The sequence below is a fragment of the Periplaneta americana genome, chromosome 13 (assembly GCF_040183065.1).
Source record: "Periplaneta americana isolate PAMFEO1 chromosome 13, P.americana_PAMFEO1_priV1, whole genome shotgun sequence".
Taxonomy (NCBI): domain Eukaryota; kingdom Metazoa; phylum Arthropoda; class Insecta; order Blattodea; family Blattidae; genus Periplaneta; species Periplaneta americana.
This window is the reverse complement of record NC_091129.1, coordinates 77,695,788-77,717,988: the sequence shown is the minus strand read 5'-3', so window position 1 is coordinate 77,717,988 and position 22,201 is coordinate 77,695,788. Positions and strand designations below refer to the sequence as shown.

Here is a 22,201-nt window from a genome sequence, read left to right as displayed (position 1 = left end):
AAGAGCTAAGACAGCCCTGCTTTTACAGAGGGGCGAATAGAAGCAGGTGGAGGAAATAGGGATGCGACGTAGGCAAACGGACAGCACCTGTGCGAAAATATGATTCAATATTGAAAGCTCTTTCGTCACTGGAAATCGCGAACATATTTCTGGAACGTACTATACTCACTAACTCAGTGCTGTTTACTATATGCGGTCTTGTATCTGTGTGTAGAGGACAGTTGGAACTTCATTATTAGAAAGGGTGGGAGTGAAGTGCATTCAAAAACTCAGGTACAATAAAAATTGAAGTAAAAATAAAATGATGTCCCTGTACAAGAGCGTGGCCATTCGGCTACTCAGTTATTCACAGAGCAGGTCTGGTAAGCACAATAAGCCTCAGACTGCAGTGTAAGCCTTCGGGTTTTCCCTCCGTCCGGAAGTCTGATCATTTGGCTCCACTATAGCTCGAAAACTAAAAACATTTTGCATAAATTCTAATTAAACATTTTAATTATAGCTTAAAACTGGCGTTACAATATGCTGTCAGGAAAAAATGAGTTTCCTACCATGCATTAGATCTAACGTCGGTAACTCTAACTATTGTCCTTCTCATGTTATTACAGTTTTGGTTAAAATGGAAAATACATTTTAATTACAGAACAGTATTACAATGTTTTTACAACTAAGTTTTGGATTGCTTTTTTATACTGCTGGAGTTTAATATTTGCTGAATGTTGGGCTTTTAGAATGCTCGACCTTAAAGTGTGCTAAACGACTTAATTGTCGAACTTTTTCCTCTGTTGGACTACATTAGTGTTCTGCCAAATGGCAGATCTTTCATTGCAAACCAATTATTATTCTCCAATCTTCCCTGCTTTCTGCCTTCCTCTTCTGTCTCCGCATATGATCTATATATATTAATATATCATGTTTGCAGTTTTTTCTTGGAAAAGGTAAATGCAGTAGCTTCCCGTTGCTTTCCGCACACCACTATCTCTTTCGCAACTAAACTATTGTAAAACATTAAATGTAGGGCATTAAGTTAGTGTGAACTTTTTTTGATGGATGTTATCTTTGGGGATGGAACCAAATGTGTTTTCAAACGGTATTCTAAAGAATTTTAACTTTAACTTCAGGCTATTTTTTTTTTTTTTTGTTTACCTCAGATTCTTCAGATACTGAGTTTGACAGGAATACGATCACCCGAAGTACTTCACTTGGATTCCATGTCTTGTCTATATAATACCTGATTTATAGCTTTTTGAATCTTATGAAGTCTAGTCTTCAGGTTCAAAATTCATCAATGTTCTTCCTTGAGGATAAGATTATAACTGTGACAAAGAAACCGAACTTATAGTGACTGGGGTACACTTTTCTAAAAAAAATTATAGTTCCAAGGACTTTTTTTCCAATCAATACCAATATCCAAAATATTTTTCCCAAGACTAATTATTTCCAATTTATTATTTTACCAGTAATGTAATAAAAGTTCCAAAGACTTTTTTCCCAGTCAGTATAAATATCCAAAATATTTTTTCAAAGTTTTTTTCCCTCCATATTTGTCATCTTTGTCCTCACCTTTCTTTCTTCTTCATTTTGTTATTCTCTTAGTCCTTGTGTTTCCTTTTATTATTCTTCCTTTCCTACCATGCATTAGATCTTCTGTCAGTAGCTCTAACTACTGTCCTTCTCATGTTATTCATCGTCACTTTCTCGCCACTGTTTCAAATACCAACATTTTGAAATCGTCTACGCCTTCAGTATCAATATTACATGCAAATTAAATATTTTTATACCTCATTGTGTTCGAACCTTTGTACTTAATTTTATATACAACAATGATTATAATAATAATAATAATAATAATAATAATAATAATAATAATAATAATAATAATAATAACAAGAGCCTTAAATCCCCAGTGGGGCAAGGCATCCTGCTTGGGCAGGGATGGCTCGAGTCTTGGCCATCAGAAGAGCCAACCTGATGGTCTATTTACATTCCTAGTTTTATTGTCCAAAATTTGACTAGCACTGGTTGTTGCTGCCGTTCAAAGTTAGTTGATGCGTTCTTCCACCGTGTCCTTTGGTGTCCTGTTCTGATCCACAGTCCTCCTAGCTCCAAACTTGAACTCGTCTCCCGATCTGGTTCTCGGTCGTCCACGGTTTCTCCAGCCAGTAATTCTTGGATCCCACAGTGTCGCCGTGTGTGCCCATCTGGTAGATTGCATTCGTACCACGTGTCCTCCCCAGCGCCATTTCATCCTGTTAGCTAGTGTGACCACGTCCTCTATGCCGCTTCTTTGCCGTACTTATTCGTTTCTGACTCTTTCCTTCAGGCTTATTCCGAGTATTTTCCTTTCCATTCTTCTTTGACGTCTTCCTAATTTTAATGTCTGTTTCTTGGTGAGTGACCAGGATTGCGCCCCATACAGAAGTACAGGTGCAGTGCAGCTGTTGAAGATCTGCCTCTTGTTCTGCAATTTCTGGCTCTTGTCCATTAGGATGAAGAACAGACTCCAAAACTTTTCCATGCTGATGCTATCCGTCTATCGATTTCTTTAGCCATGCTGATTTTCGGTCTTACCGATAAACCGCGTATAGATTTTATACGAGACTTATGCAAATTTGGGACAGAAAACGTTACTTATAAACCACGCATAAGCGATGGATGTATAAACAGTCTGTAACTATACAATGGGAATTGCTTTGCAGGAGTGATATAGACGAAACCCCTTGTTTAAGCGTTGTATATAGAGAAAAAATAGCCGCTCCTCTAACAGCTGTTCGTATTGACTGTCATTTTATGATGATGGTTGGCCTGTAACCACAGAAAACAAACCAAAGAGCACAGAATAATTAGAATAATATTGCTGTAGCTTGTACTCTTTGACCAAAATATAGTGTGGTAATCGATCAGAGCCAGTTGTAGAATACTATCGATACTTAACACGGCACTCTAGAGCGTTCTACCGGGTGCAATTGAGAACCTCAAATATTCTATTACCTTTCGTAATGAAGTAATGACGAAACTATGACGTAGCTGTGTGACAGTTATACTGTTATACACGACGTATGTAGTGATTATTAGTAAGGAATTTACACACGACTTATAAACGAGCTGCACAATGTATCGGTCTTACTATTAAAAACTCTATATACAGACGTTTAACTGTCTTATACAATGAGTAGGTCGTTTATACGTGTTCTGTAAATTCCTTACTAATAATCATTACATACGTAATGTGTAACAGTATAACTGTTACACAGCTACGTCATAGTTTCATCATTACTTCATTACGAAAGGTAATAGAATACGAGTATCTGAGGTTCTCTATTGCATCCAGTAGAGCGCTCTAGTATGCCGTGTTAATTATCGATAGTACAACTGGCTCTGATCGATTACCACACTATATTTTGGACAAAGAGTACAAGCTACAGCAATATTATTCTATGCTCTTTGGTTTGTTATTCTGTGGTTACAAGGCAACCATCATAAAATTACTGTCAATACGAACAGCTGATAGATGGGCGAACATTTTTTCTCTATACACAACGCTTAACCAGGGATTTCGTGTATATCACTACTGCAAAGCAATTCCCATTGTATAGTTACATACTGTTTATACATCAATCGCTTATGCATGGTTTATTAGTAACGTTTCTGTCTCAAGTCTGCATAAGTCTCGTATGAAAACTATACATGGTTTATTAGTAAGACCGTATAAGTATAAGACAGTTAAAGGTCTGTATATAGAGTTTTTATTATTGGACCTTTTATATATAATAATAGCAAATAGATGGATGGATGGATGGATGGATGGATGGATGGATGGATGGATGGATGGATGGATGGATGAGTTTCTTCCAAAGATCTGTAATTTATTGGTTTACTTTTGTTTTTAATAGCCGGTGGGGCAGTAAAATCACGTGTTTTTATTTCACTCTAACTGTCCATCTTTTTCATATTACTCTCTCCATTGGAAAACGTAAAACATACGTTTCCTTCTCTAATAAAGCGAACAAGCAGAAAATAAACCTCCGAATGTTCTGCCTGCATTTCATATAACTTTCTCTTTGTGAAGACCATGAATTGGCAGTTAGATCCTTTTATTCCAGAAACGAATCGAAGTCCATTCCCTTTCAAAAAAGCCGGTTCCATTCCCCTCTCTCTTCCCCTAGAAAGTAGGCAGCCATTTCAGGACTATAACAGGTCACTTAGAAAACTGCTCCTGTAAACACGCGATATCAATGAAACTCCACGAATATTAAATCCAGGTAATCTCAGTTAGAATTTTAAGGGTCCTTAAACTTGGGTCGTAATACAAGCCAGGGATAATCTGATAGCAGCCATCCTTCTGTCCGCTGCGCGCTGCCTGAATTCCAACCTAATTACAATTGAATTCCAAAGGAATTCATCCAGCGAGCAGACCTTGTCGTTATTGCAGTTCTCCCTCTTTCATCTTCTTGTTTTCTCTCACTTAGAATGCCTTACCGGTTTCTCTATAAAAGAGGATTTCAAGGAATTCCTATCTTACATATTTCATACAAGAATCAGTTCTTGTTGATACAAGATGGAGAACATCGTATGACAACTGCTTGATATTTGTTGAATGCCGCAAATTGTGAGATTCTTCTCTTTTTGTTCTTGTTTTAAGTACTTGAAACGTCTCTTAGCATTGTTGTAAGTATATCGTTGGTCTTCAGCGATGAGCACTAACTCATTGCATGTTCTTTATCAATATCGACATATTTGATATCCATTTTTGCAATGGGTTCGCCGAATATAAAATGCTGTAGATCAGTATTACGAAAGGGCGGATACCATGTGATAATGTTGGTACAATATAAAAGGGAAGAAACACACTTATACAGAAACCAAATACAAAACACAACACAATAAAATACAAATGCAAAACAAAACACAAAATAAACCGAGCGAGATGGCTCATGAGTTCCGCATGGGACTCGCATTCGGGAGACCCGTGGTTCGATTCCCGGACCGACCAACGTGACTGTGGTTTCTCCATGGTTTTCCATACTTACTTAGGCAAATGCCAGGTTAAAATTTTCATTGCCACGGTCCATTTCCCTTCCCCTCCCGTGTAGAAAAAAGAATTTAGATTTCATATTCATCTTCTTCATCTCATTCCTTAGACACATTTTTTAATGTTATGTTTTATTTAACGACGCTCGCAACTGCCGATGTTATATCAGCATAGCCACCGGCATAGCTCAGTCGGCTAAGGCGCTTGCCTGCCGATCCGGAGTTGCGTTCGGGAGCGGGTTCGACTCCCGCTTGGGCTGATTACCTGGTTGGGTTTTTCCGAAGTTTTCCCCAACCATAAGGCAAATGTCAGGTAATCTATGGCGAATCCTCGGCCTCATCTCGCCAAATATCATCTCGCTAACACCAATCCCATCGACGCTAAATAACCTCCTAGTTGATACAACGTCTGAAATAACCGAGTAAAGAAAATATATCAGCGTCGTCAGTGTGCCGGAATTTTGTCTGGCAGGAGTTCTTTTACATGCCAGTAAATCTACTTACATGAGCCTGTTGCATTTAAGCACACTTAAATGCCATCGACCTGGTCCGGGATCGAACCTGCAACCTCGAGGATAGAAGGCCAGCGCTATATCAACTGCGCCAACCAGGACGACCGTTAGACATATTCAGGTCAAGACGTATGTCTTCGTCCGCTTACGAGGGGAGGTAGGGGCGTTCTTTCTGCAGCCGTTCCTGGGTTCCCAGACTTCCGCAATATCTCTGCCAGGATTCATTCCTTAAGAGAACTTCCAAAGACGTTTCAACACCTTGGAAGTGCCATTAGAATGGATCCTGTGCTGCTTGGTGATCTTGACGGTGTGAACTTTGGGCGGGTGGTAGAGGGCCCCCATTGGATGAGCAAGTGAGGAGTCACATGCGGCCGATGCGCTGGTACACCTCAGTCTCATTCGTCACATAAATTCGGGGTGCACAATTAGGCCTCAGTATGGCCGACGTGCAAAGGGTCGTCCCTAACCCGTCCCTGACTACCGTTATCTAACCTAAACACAAAATAACATACCAATGGAAAAAAATCAAACAGCACAATCACAAAACAATAAAATTACAAAGCAACAACACAAATACAAAATCACAACTTGAACACAAATCAGAACATAACTACAAAAGAACAACACAAATCACAATTAGCATTAAGCTTAAGAATGTACCAAAAGCTTATGCGACACTTGCAACTCTTACACGCATCTTAACCAATTTTAATGCCTACGAAACATTTAGGCCTACAATACTTCGAATACTTAAACTGCATTTATTTATTTCCAAAACATTTCACAACATTAAACACTTCCAATAAACACAAACGAATCTAAATATAAAAGCTTTTAATGTTTTATGCTCGACCATGCCGAAATGTAGTAATTATACACCTCGTAGCAGTCCTTTAATGCATGTAATTAAAGTACATCTATTCATTAAAGTTCAGGTCTTCGATTATTCTCGGATATGCAATCGAAAGACAACGAGGGAAACGTCACGGAGGCTGCAAATCCAATACTGTCGCAGAAGGTTATGTTCTGTTACTATAATAATTAACGTTAATTGTAAATAATATTCAAATAAATTCAATTTGTCATCTCGTTTTTAAATTCTAAATCAATTTCCAGGTTATATCAAAATTAGTTCATGTTACATTACTTCAAGGTCAATGACATTATTGTCCTCGGAAGAAATCAATGCTTTCGCGTCTGCGCACATCTCACAATTTACGAGCTATCAACAAGGTCACTTCGGATCTTCTGTCAGATACAAATAAGATGAATACTTCTGAATAATTTCAAATTATAAATATGGTCGAGCATAAAAAGTCGTATGAAACTTGCCTATAATGGTAATTAAGACGCTCGTATGGAAATTATGAAACTCGCTTGCGCTCGTTTCATAAACAAACATACTCGCGTCTTAATTACTATCATTATAGGCTCGTTGCATAATGTACTATTATAACCGCCGGCGTTGTTACTGGTTAATTATGATAGGTTTGAGTGCGCGACACTGTGTACATTCAAAACAGAAAGCTATGAATGAATGAAACATACACATACTGAAATTTTGGTACATCATGTACTGATAAGTGCATACACATGTGATAAAAACGGAAGTTGAGAAATTTAGTCACAGCCAACTTTAAAATCTCGAAGTCTTTCTTGGAACGTCACAACACTTTGTTGTAATACCATAACGAAAAAGTAAGAGAAAGCACCACCTGCCTCAAACTTTAATATTGCTTTAAGGCGGAGAAACACATTGTGCAAAGTTTCAATCCTTAAATTAAAAACTCTGAAGTATATCTTGTACAGTAATAGTTGATAAGGTTATTTAACGAACCTTCGTGAAAGAAAAGACACAAACTTAGTGATTGCATTTTACATCTTCTTTCACCATAGTAAGCGCTACGCTAGGGTATAGTGATACACCATGAACTCTCTCTGAAAGTCAGTTTCTCTACGTCTCCCATCTCCCTTTAAGGTGGGATATAGCTTCGCGTAAACTCTCTTAAGTCCCTAATCTGCCTTCTTATAAAGTCTGACTTTATTACTGCTCTTCCACTCCGTGCATCCTTGTAATTTTCTCGCAACTCCACTTATCCTAATCTAAGTCTTGTGGCGTGGTTGGTGAAAAGCGTAAGTAACCCGCAAACATGAGCACAAGATTTTAAATATAATTTTCAGCTTAATTGTCGCAATACAAAACTCATCAGCTATGCAGTAAGTTGGCTGTATCGTAATAAACTGGATCGTTATTCGATTCCTGCCCCATTCAGCGAGATTTCTGTGGAAAAGGGGGGGGGCAAAGGGTTAGATTTCTTCAAATGTTTTATTTCGTGTCAGTGCAAAATATATATACAGGGTGGAAATGAAATAAGCCTGCAGATTTTCAGAGGAAATAACTCATGATGTATGTAACAATAAAGTATAATACCATATTTGTGGAAAGTTCAGAGTTTTCTCAGAAAGAAAAAATGTTTTTTTTTCCAAATGTTTAACACCCTCTCATTCGAAAACTATTGCGAGTAGAATCGTGATTCTTGTCCATATCGATAAGAAATCTGGTAAAGAATCCTTTATCCCGGTGGTGTTTTTCAATAGCATGGACGGTTTTCGAGTAAATTTAATTTAAGAACCTTTAATTTCAAGCCACTGAACGATGAGAAAGATTGGAACGTTGTAGTCATATAGGGTGGCGGGAGACAGACTGAGTTCGTTGACCTCTTACATCTGTATTACGAGAAGAAAGAGGACTATTTTAGCGTCGAGGTTGACAGACTGCTGGAACTTTCAAGTTAATTTTTTAATTAACCGTGTATTTAATCACAAGACGTAATAGAGGGTTCCTATTCATTTAAGTGTACCCTATCGCCCTATCGTCCCTTCCAATCTGCAGGAATATTTCACTTGCACTCTATGTTTACATACATAACTTACAGTATATGGTGGAATACTTCGTGTTTCCATTACTCCTTCAATTTTTGTGTTTCCACATTGTCCTAGAGCTTCTCAATTTTCTTCTCTCGGGGATGTGTACTCAGTTTCAAAATTTTTAAGTAAATGCTCATTTTCAGCATTCCTGTTTTCTAAAAAGTGTTTTTAGGCATACCGCCTCTCTGTCTGTCTGTCTGTCCGTCTTCTAATTGGAATAATACATAATAGCGCTCAATTTCAAGAATCGTCAAACGACATTTTGTAAAAGTAAAATAAACCGGGAAATAAGATGGATTGTTGAATTTAATATCGACTGCGAAATATTTAAGTAACTAAGAGAAAATAGATATTATATAGAGAATTATTTTTACTTCTTATTGCGAATTCGATTTAAGTAGGCTATTCTCAATCCGAGAGTGCATCACAGCAGAGCAGGAGTAGCGGAAAATATGGTAAAGCGGGATCATTTTTCAAGGAATTACCATTCTTTGTACCTTGCACACATTTGTTACTCATGGATGAACGAATAAAGCAAAGTCGTAACGATTTAAAATTAAAAGGAGTTCCAATACACAGGGACTTTCATAAGTAACTGATAACTTAAAAAATTGATTTTACGATTTTTACCTGCTTTGTACAAAAGATGTGAAACAAATTAATGAGATGTATAAACTATTGAACACTCTTTCAAAATTAAATATCACATCGTCTGCTTACAAGCAAAACACATTAAGTTAAAGATATTACTTCTAAGAAAAAGGCATTCCTTCTCTTTATGTGTATTTCTTTTTCCAATTCTAAGTTGATAACACATTCATTATGTACAGTACATAATACGCCGTTTTCTCAGAAATAATATTTTTGACTTAATGTGTTTTGCTTGTAAACCGACGATATAAAATGGGTGCCATTTAAAATTTCAAGGAGTCTGGAGGTAAGGGGAAAAACCTAAGATGCAATTAACACTGGTTTTAAACTTCACTTTCAAAAATTCTAAATTGACGTGTTATTTATACTGGGAAGTTTTGAAATTAAAGCCCTGTGTAATAATTCCATATAAACTATGAAATAGTACGTTTAAACTGAAATATTTTCCAAAAAAATTTGCTATTTTGTGTTTTGTATGGTAAATTTAGAGTGGCATTTTGATCAAAGGCTAACGTTTCTTTTATTCCAGAGTGTTCATATGGCCCACGCCCTACGGCGGATCTCGTATGCAACCTGTGACCCAGAGCACGCTCAATTCAGCTTCCTGGCAAGGGAACCCAAAGGACATTTCAGTCTTCAGTACTGCCACTCCTTTCTCGCGCAATCATCTGATCAGGTAAGGCGCATGTATTTTTATTGTTAGGCCTACTATGTTTTATTTTGGGGGCTGTTAAAATCTAGATATGGATAACGAGTTATTTCTTGCATTCACTTATAGTTGCTTGCGGTGAATTTACGTACGCGCTTCAGCCGCAGAGATTTACAGAGATACGAGGTGCAGTCAAACTTCACTAGTCTCTTCTTTAGTTCTTTTTCCAGAGGTCCGCAGAAGATGCTCCTTTTTCTATTAAAAGCTTCCTTTGCTATTGCTATCCTACTTTTGACGTCTGGCAGCAACTCATGTTACCCTTCTCATGTCCTTAAAACAGTTCTTCACTAAATCCTCCAAGTAGATGTTGAACAGGGTAGTGATAAAGGGCATCCTTGTCGTATTCCTCTCCTTATTCAACTTCCCTCTAATATTTCTTCCGCTATGGTACCTTTAAGTCGTTGTTTCATATAAAGATTAGTGAATAGCCTCCTTTCTTTACGATCCACACAAATTTATTTCAGGACCAACTAAGTTTATTCCAGTCCACTCTGTCAGAAGCCTTTTCGAAGTACACATATACTACATACAGTTTTTTTTATTTTTCTCTAGATATCTTTCGCCGACTGTCCGCAGCAATCCAATTGCATCTCCCCTTTTCCCTGCCTGAAGCCATAATTGCTCTTCTTTCAACTCCACTTCTATCTTAGAATATTATAACATTTATTTATTATAGCGATTTACAATGTTTTATTAAGACATATTGAATAAAATATTATACTCTTAAATGGATAATCTACTTGTGGAAGTTAGCACACTTGATGCACGCTTATGAACTAAGCCATAGATGTCCAATTGTAACTCGTACGAGGTAACCCCTGGCGTAAGCAACCCGCAGCGCGTATTCTTTAAGGTCGTTTTTCCTATTTTATATGGAAAGTTACTGACCTTAGCAGAGCATTCTCCTGGTTCTATAGGCGTTTGGACACCCATGAACTAAGCATTCCCGCTCGTGGATAAAGTCTACTTTTATCAGTTGTGTAATAAATAGTTTATAGTTTCATTTTATAAAATATATTCCCGCCATGGCCACACAAAACGAGCTTTTCTTCCTCGCAAGATTCAGGAATATCTCAATTAAAATATCAGTCTTCAGTTCAGAGAAATTAAATTATACTTCGTTAGTGAAAGAAATAACTTTCTGTAACTTTTTAGTGATAGACAAGTTTCAAATGTAAATAACAGCGCTGATTTCCTCCCGCTTCTTATATATCAAAGAGGGAAAGTCTCTACCCGCGTTGTTTACCCCAGTTGGAGGAGCCGGAACATGTCGCTAGGCAACTGTTAAAGCTCGACCTGTCCGGTCGTCAGGGTAACACGACCAATCTACCTCTACGAAGTGAATCAATCCGCATACTGGAAATTCTGCCAAAGATTTCCATTAATTTCTGTTGGCAAGCTCCTTTGGGAATTACCAACTTTGTCGTTGTGGCGATTTCTTCAGTTCTTCAAGGCTTATATGTGCCTCACGGGCAGTTGAGATTGAGTCCGTCTTTCCTGATTGTTTTGTACTGTCACGTTTCTTACTTTCTCGTTATTTGACGTATAAGAAAAGATATTGTGTTGCTGTAACAATAGATTTTCAAGGAAAAAGCTCTATTTCAGTGTCAGTGTTCCGAAAAATCTTTGTCTTAGCAATTTCTAGTTAATGACTTAACTGCATTTGTTTCGCATTCACTTACCTGCGAGTCAATTTATCCGGGAATATTGGACTACATTAAATATGATATTTATTAGTAAAATTAGTGAATATTGATTTCAAATCAAAGACGCAAAATGCAGTCGTCGTGAACTTTATAACTAATCAAACAATTTTCTTCATTTTCCTTCTTCCATGAAATGAATTCAGCACTTCCAGTTTCTTCGTCAGACCTCTGTGTTTCGGAGAAATTCATTATTATATCCATAATTATTTCCACTTTCTGTCCGAAGTTTCAAAGTTCAAACAGCTTCTGCGGCTCTACGCCAAACAAGATAGCCGCCATTCTTAGATTTATTCCACTTCTCACAGTAGTAGCGTTCTGATCCATTTTCATAATTCCGTTTGCTGCACGTGTATAAACTGCAGCAAAGTATAAACCTATAACACAGAGCGGTACATATAAACCGTTACAATTTTAATAACTTATAACTTGTGAACCAATAATACCAAATGTGTGCAATCTGTTCTGAATTACAGAGTAACTGTGGGAGATTCCTCAGAGTAAATGTTGAAAATGTCTACCACCTGCATCCATACACAACTTACTCGTCGCACCATATTCCTCAACGTTCTCCAAAGTGTATCCTCATCAATGTCACTGATTTCATTCCTAATGGACTCACGGAGTTCAGCAATTGACCGCGGTCTATTCTTGTATACTCTCTCCTTAAGTGAGCCCCATAAGAAGAAGTTTGGAGAGGTTAGTCAGGTGATCTGGGAGGTCACAGATTTTTTGAGATAAGGCGATCAACGAAGAAGCTGACTGTAAGTTTCATAGAATCGCTAGACGTATGATATGAGTAGCATGTCTCCTGGCTCAATCGGCGCAATGTTTCCTTTAGTGAGTTCACTAAACGTCCTCTAATATCATCAACGCAATCTTGACTCATTGCAGGGCTATGTATTCCACTCTCGCTGAGGAGGGAGTCAGTTGTTTCCAGCTTCCTTGCCATCGATAAAATTGTTGGCCTGATTCCAACATCGAATCCTCTTCAAAATGTTCGTTGTGTTTGAATCAAGGAATTTGTCTTCCAGGACGTTTTCACAATAAAAATACGCTTCCGAATGGAGAAATGCATGTTCGTATTTTGACTACAAAAACTAGAGACTGCGAACTAATTAGTAATAGTCAACAATAGTCATAATAGTCAACAATGGATTGTAGCGGGACCGATATAGATTCTTCCAGAGCCACTGGGTTCATTAAACTCAGTTTCAAGTTCATACTGCGTCCAGAGGGAAATATATTATAACCAGGGAAAGGATTTATATGTAAATACATATTTACTTATAAAGCTAATATAATTTATATTTTGCATTATCTTTATGTTTCACAATGTGTAGGGTTGAAAAATCCTACTTTTATTTTCCATATTTTTCCATATTTTAGAGTTTAGTACATATTTTCGTTAATTTCCATATATTTTCCATATTTCATATAAAACAGTCCATATTATATTAGGTTTAACAATAAAACAAAACAAAATTCCATTAACTTTTAAAAATACATTTCAACAATAGAGATTTAAACACATGTTCAGTAATCCCTTTAACATCAGAGTTATTTGAAAATTAGCAGTCCTATCAACAATGGGAAAGTAAGTTACAAAACTGTATTAATTTAATTTAAAATTTTTAACAGACTTCAGTTGTGCAGCTCAACAGTTAAATGCCAGTCAGAGTACACATAGGTTCAGTTTTGTAAATCATACTATAAAGACGGTAAATATGCCAAAAGTACGTCATTCAGTCAATTTAAAATCAAAACTAACAAGTTACATTTCAGAATTTAAAGAAGATGGTTTATCAACTGACAATAAAATATTATTTTGTAATTTGTGTCAGTGTGCAGTATCATCTACACAAAAGTTCCTGGTGCAACAACACATTACAACTAGTAAACATCAGGCCAACAAACAACTAAATTCCAAGCAGAGACAATTGTTTTTAACACAACCAACAACATCGAATGTAAGATCTGAGTTTAACATCGACCTGTGCCGTTCTCTCATCTCTGCTGATATTCCTCTCTACAAACTAAAGAATAAGGTCTTCAGGGAATTCCTTGAAAAATATACTCAACATACAATCCCGGATGAGTCAACACTTAGGAAGACGTATGCTCCATCCATCTACGATGAGACAATACAGAAGATAAGAGATGAAATTAAAGATAGTTCAATTTGGGTTTCCATTGATGAGACTCCCGACAAAGAAGGTAGACTTGTTGGTAATGTAGTTATCGGTTTGTTAAGTGAACAATATTCTGAACGAATTCTTTTACATTGTGATGTTCTAGAAAAGTGCAATAACAAAACTATAGTTAAACTGTTCAACGAAGCTATGGGTATCCTGTGGCCAAAGGGTATTATGTACGATAATGTGTTATTCTTTATTAGCGATGCTGCCCCTTATATGGTCAAAGCTGGACAAGCATTATCTGTTGTATATCCTAAATTGACTCATTTTACTTGTGTGGCGCATGCATTTCATCGTGTGGCAGAAGTGGTCAGAGACAATTTCCCTAAAGTAGATTTGTTGATTTCATCAGTGAAAAAAGTATTTCTCAAAGCTCCCAGTAGAGTTAACGTGTTGAAAGAAATGTACCCTGAAATTCCATTGCCACCAAAGCCAATTTTAACTAGATGGGGTACATGGCTAGAAGCAGTTGAATATTATGCCGAACATATAGACTCTATTAACAATGTTCTCCTTGCATTGGACTCTGAAGATGCAGTCTCAATTGATACTGCGAAAACAGTTACCTGTGACATAAGTGTGAAGAATGACTTAGCTCACATTCAGCATACATTTTCATGCATCATAAAAACGCTCAAAAGTCTCCAAAATAGGCACCTTTCACTATCTGAAAGTTTTGAAATTATAAATAGTACTGTGGAACAACTGAATCGTGGTAGAGGTAAAGTTGCAGATGCAGTAAGAGCTAAGGTGGACACTGTACTTTCAAAAAACCCTGGATATGAAGAACTACAAAAGGTTGTTGCTGTGATGAGTGGTGAATCAACAGTGAAGATTAACTTGGACTTATCCCCAGCAGACATTGTGAAATTGAATTATGTACCAGTTACTTCTTGTGACGTCGAACGCTCTTTTAGTCAGTATAAATCTATCCTCAGAGACAATAGAAGAAGATTCACTTTTCAGCACTTGAAAGAAATGTTTGTAACCTATTGTTATGGTAACAGACAATAAAAATTGTGTTTTGTTGAAACTACATTGGAAGATAAGGTACGTCCATTATATTTTTTGTTTAGTTTGATTAAAATGTACCAATATTTAACGTACATAGTCATTTTTTTATAATTTTAAGTCCATATTTAATTCCATATTTTGGTAAAAATCCATATTTAATTCCATATTTTGGTAAAAATAACTACATATATATTTACATATTTCATATATTTTTAGTCCATATAAATCCGTTCCCTGATTATAACTGATTAAATTTTTAAAGGTTTATATGTATCGCTCTGTATATTTATCTGTTTAAAATTGTGGTCAGACATGACATTCGTTAAGATTATGAGACTGTTAATGGGATGTAGTGAATATTCTGTTGCAGCGTAAGTAAATGTTTTTTGAATACAGTGCTTTTTGCTGACGGAACATTCTAAAAAAACACTCACGGGCATTTGCATAGTCCCAAACTCTCATCTACAGCTCCAAGACCTGACGACCAACAAGTACAGATAAAAAAGCAACTTAAATCTGCCAAAGAAATGTAGAAGGGAATATACTGATCTTTATTATGAAAGACTGTCAATCTATTGAAATCATTAGATACAGCGCAAAGACCCGGGATGCAAAGGTAGTTTAGCGGATAAAATTATCAAATTTGTATAGCTGATGTAAGCATTTAGTGGTTTTTAACCCTCACACCAGCAAAATAATATCTTTTCTCATTAATTGGGCCTAAGAGGGATGAAGTTACAGGGTAATGGAGAAAGTTATATAACATACAACTGCACGCATTGTATTCTTCACCTGACATAGCCTAATTAGGAATATTAAATCCAGATGTTTAAGATGGGCAGGGCATGTACCACGTATGGGCGAATCCAGAAATGCATGTAGAGTGTTAGTTCGGAGATTGGAGGGAAAAATACCTTTGGGGAGGCCGAGAAGTAGATGTGAGAATAATATAAAAATGGATTTGAGGGAGGTGTGGTATGATGATAGAGACTGGATTAATCTTGCTCAGGATAGGGACCGATGGCGGGCTATGTGAGGGCGGCAATGAACCGCAGTGTTCTTTAAAGGCCATTTGTAAATATGAATTTACCTACTACTAACTTAAACTATTTTATAGCAAGTTTTGAAAACTCGAGTTGACAACAGAGTTTATGAAGGTATCGTTCTCATCTGCGTCTGTTGATTCACTCTGAAACGACGGAGAATGGGTATTAATTTATAACATCTTTTTGGGAGTCTAAATTGATTTTTAAATGTATAGGTAGTCTTAAACAATAATTATTTTATTTTAAATATTACGTTTTATGTAAGTCATTAGCAAATTTTCAAGATGCCAAGCGATGTTCCCCAAAATATCCCCCTCTATTTTAACTTCCTGGCTACACCAGTGTTAGAGAACCACGAAGAAACAAGTGAGGAGACCGACCCTTAGAATGGAACCGTGGACCTTCAAATTACGAAACAGGCGTGTTGTGTTTCATTTCTGTTCTTTCATTAATGACGCTATATCAACTACTATGTTACTTAGCATAGATGGAATTAGTGATAGCGAGATGAAGCCGAGGATTTATCATGGATTACTTGACATTCGCCTTTCTGTTGGAAAAATCTCGGAAAAATACCCAACCAGGCAGTCACTTAAATCTCAAGCACAGATATGTATCATGAGGCAAACGAGCCTACCGCCTGAGTTGGTAGGCGTGTTAACCACTACATTATGTATGTATGTATGTATGTATGTGTGTATGTATGTATGTATGTATGTATTTATTTACACTGCAAGTGGGCAAGCACCCGGTAGTAGTGGTATAAACAATATAAACAATACACAATAAAATTACAATAGACGATACAATTTATACAATACAAAATACAATTAGATCACAATACAATTATACACATTAATTACAATTAATGATAATACATAAAATAACCTAATTAATAAGTGAACCTAGTTTTACAATACAACCTACACACACACACACACACACACACACATACACACACACACACACACACACATATATATATATATATATATATATATATATATATATATATATATATATATATATAGGCCCTACATAAGTTTCACATTGGTACTGATAATAATCTTTCACTTTACTCTCATCTCACTCACTATACTCGCATTATGACATATTTCACTGACACTACAGTATATAACACATTTCACTGACACTATAGAACACATTTCATTGACACTAAATTATCAGTGATCGAAACTATTCACTGCACTGTAAAACCATAACTTCACTGACTCACCACGCTTCACTGATACAACAGTTCAAATAAGACAAACAATTATACCCGTATTCACACTTATAAACAGAACTATATTTAGACTAAATATTTCTAGCCTAAGACCCTCTTACAAGCTATTTTTAAATAATTTACAATTCAAACCAAGGGAGTAACTCGTCAGGCTAAATAAATACATGTCACCTTAAAAAATAGATGTCAACTTAATTTTAATTTACACTTTATACACAACGTTTTAAGTTAGTCTTGAATCTCCTTAAGGAAGGTCAGCCCTAAAAGACCGCTGCAGGTAGGTCATTCCAATCATTTATTATAGTTCTATTTAAAAATGAGAATTTACCTGAATCCGTTTTCTGTTTCCTACATTTGATTTTAAAATCATGAGTTTGAAGTTTCATTTTAAAATCATGAATTTAATGTATTATTATTATTATTATTATTATTATTATTATTATTATTATTATTATTATTATTATTATTAAGGAAGAAGAATAAAGATAACCTTCTTATAGTTATTCACTTATGAAACGCTATTATTTAATGTCCTAGTGATTGATTTCCTTAAAGAACGTCAATTCTATTAAATTTAATTTCTGTAAGTCAGTTATTGCTATCTTTAAGGAACAGATCGCGAGTTGCTTTTGTTTTTAGTTTAGTTTTCTTTATCAGTATACTTAATTTATTTCTGTTTTCTTCTGCCGTATCGTGCCAAGCTTTCCTAACCAAGGGGGGGGGGGACGTTAGTGTTGATTATAACCACAAGAGGCGCTGGAATGTGTATACAGATGATTGAACGTGCAGCTTCTAAAGCAATAATTCATTACTAATGCAATCTTTACATCTCAAAAGGCGCATTTGGCTCTCAGGTATGTATTTATGTGTTATCTATGAATATAACTGGCCTTTATTTTGTCTAAGATGAAATATTCCCTAGCACATCAAGATATTATAAACAAGATTTATATGTAATTTATTGTTACTCGTCTATTTTATACTGCCCTTGGGGGAAAGGAACAAAACTAGAGGGGAAGACGTAGGGACTATAAAAATACTTTCTATTCTCTCAAGCCCTTCTCTACGAACTCTGCGTACAGTCTCTCTCGTATTAAAAGTTTCACTATTTATGGCTAGACTTGGAAGAAGATCGGGATTTGGATTAGATCAGTATGTGTAGTAGATGCAGTAAAACACTTAACCTCATTTCTGACCTCTCACTTTTGTTCGTGCTTCGTTCCTCTTTTTGTCTTCTCTCTATTCTCTCTTGCTCCTCTAAATTTTCGTCTAATCTCATATTCTCTCTTCTTTTTTAATCTTTACTAAACTTATGCCTTATACTCTTCATCCCTATTCTGCTCTGTTTTCCATTCTTCTCTTTTGCTGCTCTTGTTTCTGCTTTCTTCTCTCCATTCCTCTGATTTAACTCTTGCTTCTACTCTCATATCTTCTCTCAAATCTTTCTCTGATCTACTTCCGCCTCTTCCCTCCTTTTGATTTAATTTACTCTCTATTCTACTGTTACGCTTTGTCTTCTCAGTTCATTTACACTGCTATTCTCGCCTCCATTCTGCTTCTATCATCCTTCTCTTCCACTTCTTGGCTCAATTTGTTGTTGTTTTTTTTTTTTTTGTTTTGATGTTCTGATTTGAGCTTCTCTGTCCTCTGTCATTTACTCTCTTTCCCTCTGGTCATTTCCTTTCCCCTCTACCGATCTTTTTTTTTTCTTTTTTCTATAATTTTCTCTACTTTTCTGGCCTCACTTTACTCTGCTCTGGTTAGCCAGAATCTTCTCTTTTTTTGTTTTCTCTGCTATAGTCTCTTCTCTCATTAACGCCAATCTTCTCTTCTCTTCTCTTCTCTTCTCTTCTCTTCTCTTCTCTTCTCTTCTCTTCTCTTCTCTTCTCTTCTCTTCTCTTCTCTTCTCTTCTCTTCTCTTCTCTTCTCTTCTCTTCTCTTCTCTCCCCTCCCTTCCCCTCCCATCCCCCCTCGTCTCGTCACGTCTCGTCTTCTCTTCTCTTCTCTTCTCTTCTCTTCTCTTCTCTTCTCTTCTCTTCTCTTCTCTTCTCTTCTCTTCTCTTCTCTTCTCTGTTTTCACAGCTTATTCCGTGTGGTTTTTAGGAGTATATTATGTTTTAACAAGAAAACTGTGGGCCAAAAACTAAAACAAATTTCAGTTTTCTGTTTAAGAAAAATGCTCGCAAGCGTAGATAAATACCTACAGAATGTATGACTAGTGTATTATGTAGCTAGGCGACGATGTGTGCAATGGAGGGGAAACCGGTAACCCTACCTCATCTCCTGGCTTAGATGCCTCATAAGTGGTGTCTTATTGGTATCACTTGTAAGGTTGAGACCTGTCTTCAGTCAGTTGACTAAACAACAGCATATATAGCAGGACTGGCAATTGGCTTCTCGTATGAGCGTTTTACCAGTACGGGCAAATGAAAACAGGTTTGTTCCCTCACGGGAACGAGTGCTACCCCCTCATTAAGGTAGCGGGAACGATCGCAAAGCATGTTTTATAGACCGTACAGAATTTGCAGTTTTAAATGTTACAAACAAAGAAACAAATGCTAGGGAAGTGATACAAACAAACAAATGCTAGGGAAATTATGAAATTGTAGCGATGAACAACCGTGATTGATTGAAACATGTACTTTTGTACCATTTTATTGGTCAAAAGTAGTATGACGTAGTAAAAGTGTAATAGTCTGCCTAACTGGAGAAAGACTAACGAAATTTATAAGCCTCTACTTGCTATTTGGGAACAGGAAATTGTACCAGAACAATGGAAGGAGTCCATAATCGTACCTATCTTTTTAAGAAGGGGGACAAGACTAACTATAGTAACTTTCGAGGAATATCACTTTTATTGACGTCATACAAAATTTTGTCCAATATTCTTTTGAGAAGATTAACTTCATATATAGATGAAATTATTGGCGATCATCAGTGTGGTTTTAGGCGTATTAGATCAACTATTGATCAGATATTTTGTATTCGACAGATAATGAAGAAAAAATGGGAGTATAAGGGTACAGTGCATCAGTTATTCCCAGATTTCAAAAAAGCATATGATTCGGTTAAGAGAGAAGTTTTATATGACATTCTTATTGAATTTGGTGTTCACAAGAAACTAGTTCGATTAATTAAAATGTGTCTCAGTGAAACGTACAGCAGAGTCCGTATAGGACAGTTTCTGTCACATGCGTTTCCAGTTCACTGTGGGCTAAAGCACCTTTACTTTTTAACTTTGCTTTAGAGTATGACAATAGGAAAGTCCAGGATAACGGAGAGAGTTTGGAATTGAACGGGTTACATCAGCTGCTTGTCTATGCGGATGACGTGAATATACTAGGAGAAAATCCACAAACGATTAGGAAAAGACGGGAATTTTACCTGAAGCAAGTAAAGAGATAGGTTTGGAAGGAAATCCCGAAAAGACAAAGTATATGATTATGTCTCGTGACCAGAATATTGTACGAAATGGAAATATAATAATTCGAAATTTATCTTTTGAAGAGATGGAAAAATTCAAATACCTGGGAGCGACAGTAACAAATATAAATGATACTCTGAAGGAAATTAAATACAGAATAAATATGGGAAATGCGTGTTATTATTCGGTTGAGAAGCTTTCATCATCCAGTCTGCTGTCAAAAAATCTGAAAGTTAGAATTTATAAAACAGTTATATTACCGGTTGTTCTTTATGGTTGTGAAACTGGACTCTCACTTTGAGAGAGGAACATAGGTTAAGAGTGTTTGAGAATAAGGTTCTTAGGAAAATATTTGGGGCTAAGAGGAATGAAGTTACAGGAGAATGGAGAAAGTTACACAACACAGAACTGCACGCATTGTATTCTTCACCTGACATAATTTGGAACATTAAATCCAGACGTTTGAGATGGGCAGGGCATGTACCACGTACGGGCGAATCCTGAAATGCATATAGAGTGTTAGTTGAGAGACCGGAGGGAAAAAGACCTTTGGGAAGGCCGAGACGTAGGTGGGAAGATAATATTAAAATGGATTTGAGGGAGGTGAGCTATGATGATGGAGTCTGGATTAATCTTGCTCAGGATAGGGACCAATGGCGGGCTTATGTGAGGGCGACAATGAACCTCCAGGTTTCTTAAAAGCCAGTAAGTAAGTAAGTAGGTAAGTAACTGGAGAAAGAATAAATTGCAATACAGTAGCGATAAAACAAAATCGATAATTTAAAACGATAATTTTGCAGTGATAGAGAAAACTCGGTTGAAATTCAATGAATTGTTAAAAACTATTAGTAAATGGACGAAATAGTCTCCTTAATAGTCAATATGTGATATCGATTGTGTTAGCCACGTGTCTGGTGGCCATGTTTGGCAGAAGGTGATGGCCCTGGAGGAGTCCCGCCCCCGCCAGTACCTTGGGTTTACGATGAGGGACTGTCGGGGTTCCAAGAAATGTATCCCCAGCGGTGGAATAATTCATGTTGCGCCTTCTTTTTTTTAATTCCCCTCCGAATCCCTTCGCGGGGTAGTGTGCCGAGATTCTCTCACCCCCACGCGGGACTGTTAGCCACCCTTTCGCTTGTTTGCACTCTGTTAAAGATCACCTTGATAAATGGTGATCTTCAACAACTGGTTGAGCTTCCGCTTCCACGACTCCGACTGGATTTAGATTGGTCGTTTTTAATGGAGTGGAAGTTCGCTATGGTTTGCCCACGCGCACAGGGGTGGGTAACGATGTCCCTTGCCAGAAACCTCCCCCCGCAATCCGTGCTAGTGTCAGGCGCGACTAAATCCGTGAAATACACATGTAGAGACACTGTGGATCACATTCTTCTTCACACATTCGATTTCGAACTCCATTTAGTGCCTCTTTAATCCATATCTTGAATTCAATATCCATATGGTCGAAAACGCACGGACTTCACTTAAATGCAAGTAAATCGCAGACTATATTAATAGAACATCAAAGATCGAAGTGTGACAAACAAAATTTCCCGCTGATAATTGTAAATAATACTACTATACCATACAGCTCGACTGTGAAGAACCTTGGCATTTATATGGATTGCCACTTGGAATGGAATGAACAAGTAAATCATATTTCTAAAAAAAAAAATATTTTCTATTATTCACTCATTTAAGCGACTGAAGCATTTTCTTCCTGATAAATTAAAATTAATCCTTGT

At 36.7% G+C, this 22,201-nt stretch overlaps 1 protein-coding gene across 1 annotated transcript in view; it reads left to right on the top strand.

The window, feature by feature from the left end:
- The window catches only part of LOC138712041 (EGFR adapter protein-like), a 1,474,549-nt gene that overhangs the window by 870,719 nt on the left and 581,629 nt on the right, over positions 1–22,201 (top strand). The window contains exon 3 of the mRNA XM_069843434.1: positions 9,649–9,795. Coding sequence (XP_069699535.1) covers positions 9,658–9,795 — 138 coding nt within the window. The 5' untranslated portion in view covers positions 9,649–9,657. The remainder of the gene's footprint in view (positions 1–9,648; positions 9,796–22,201) is intronic.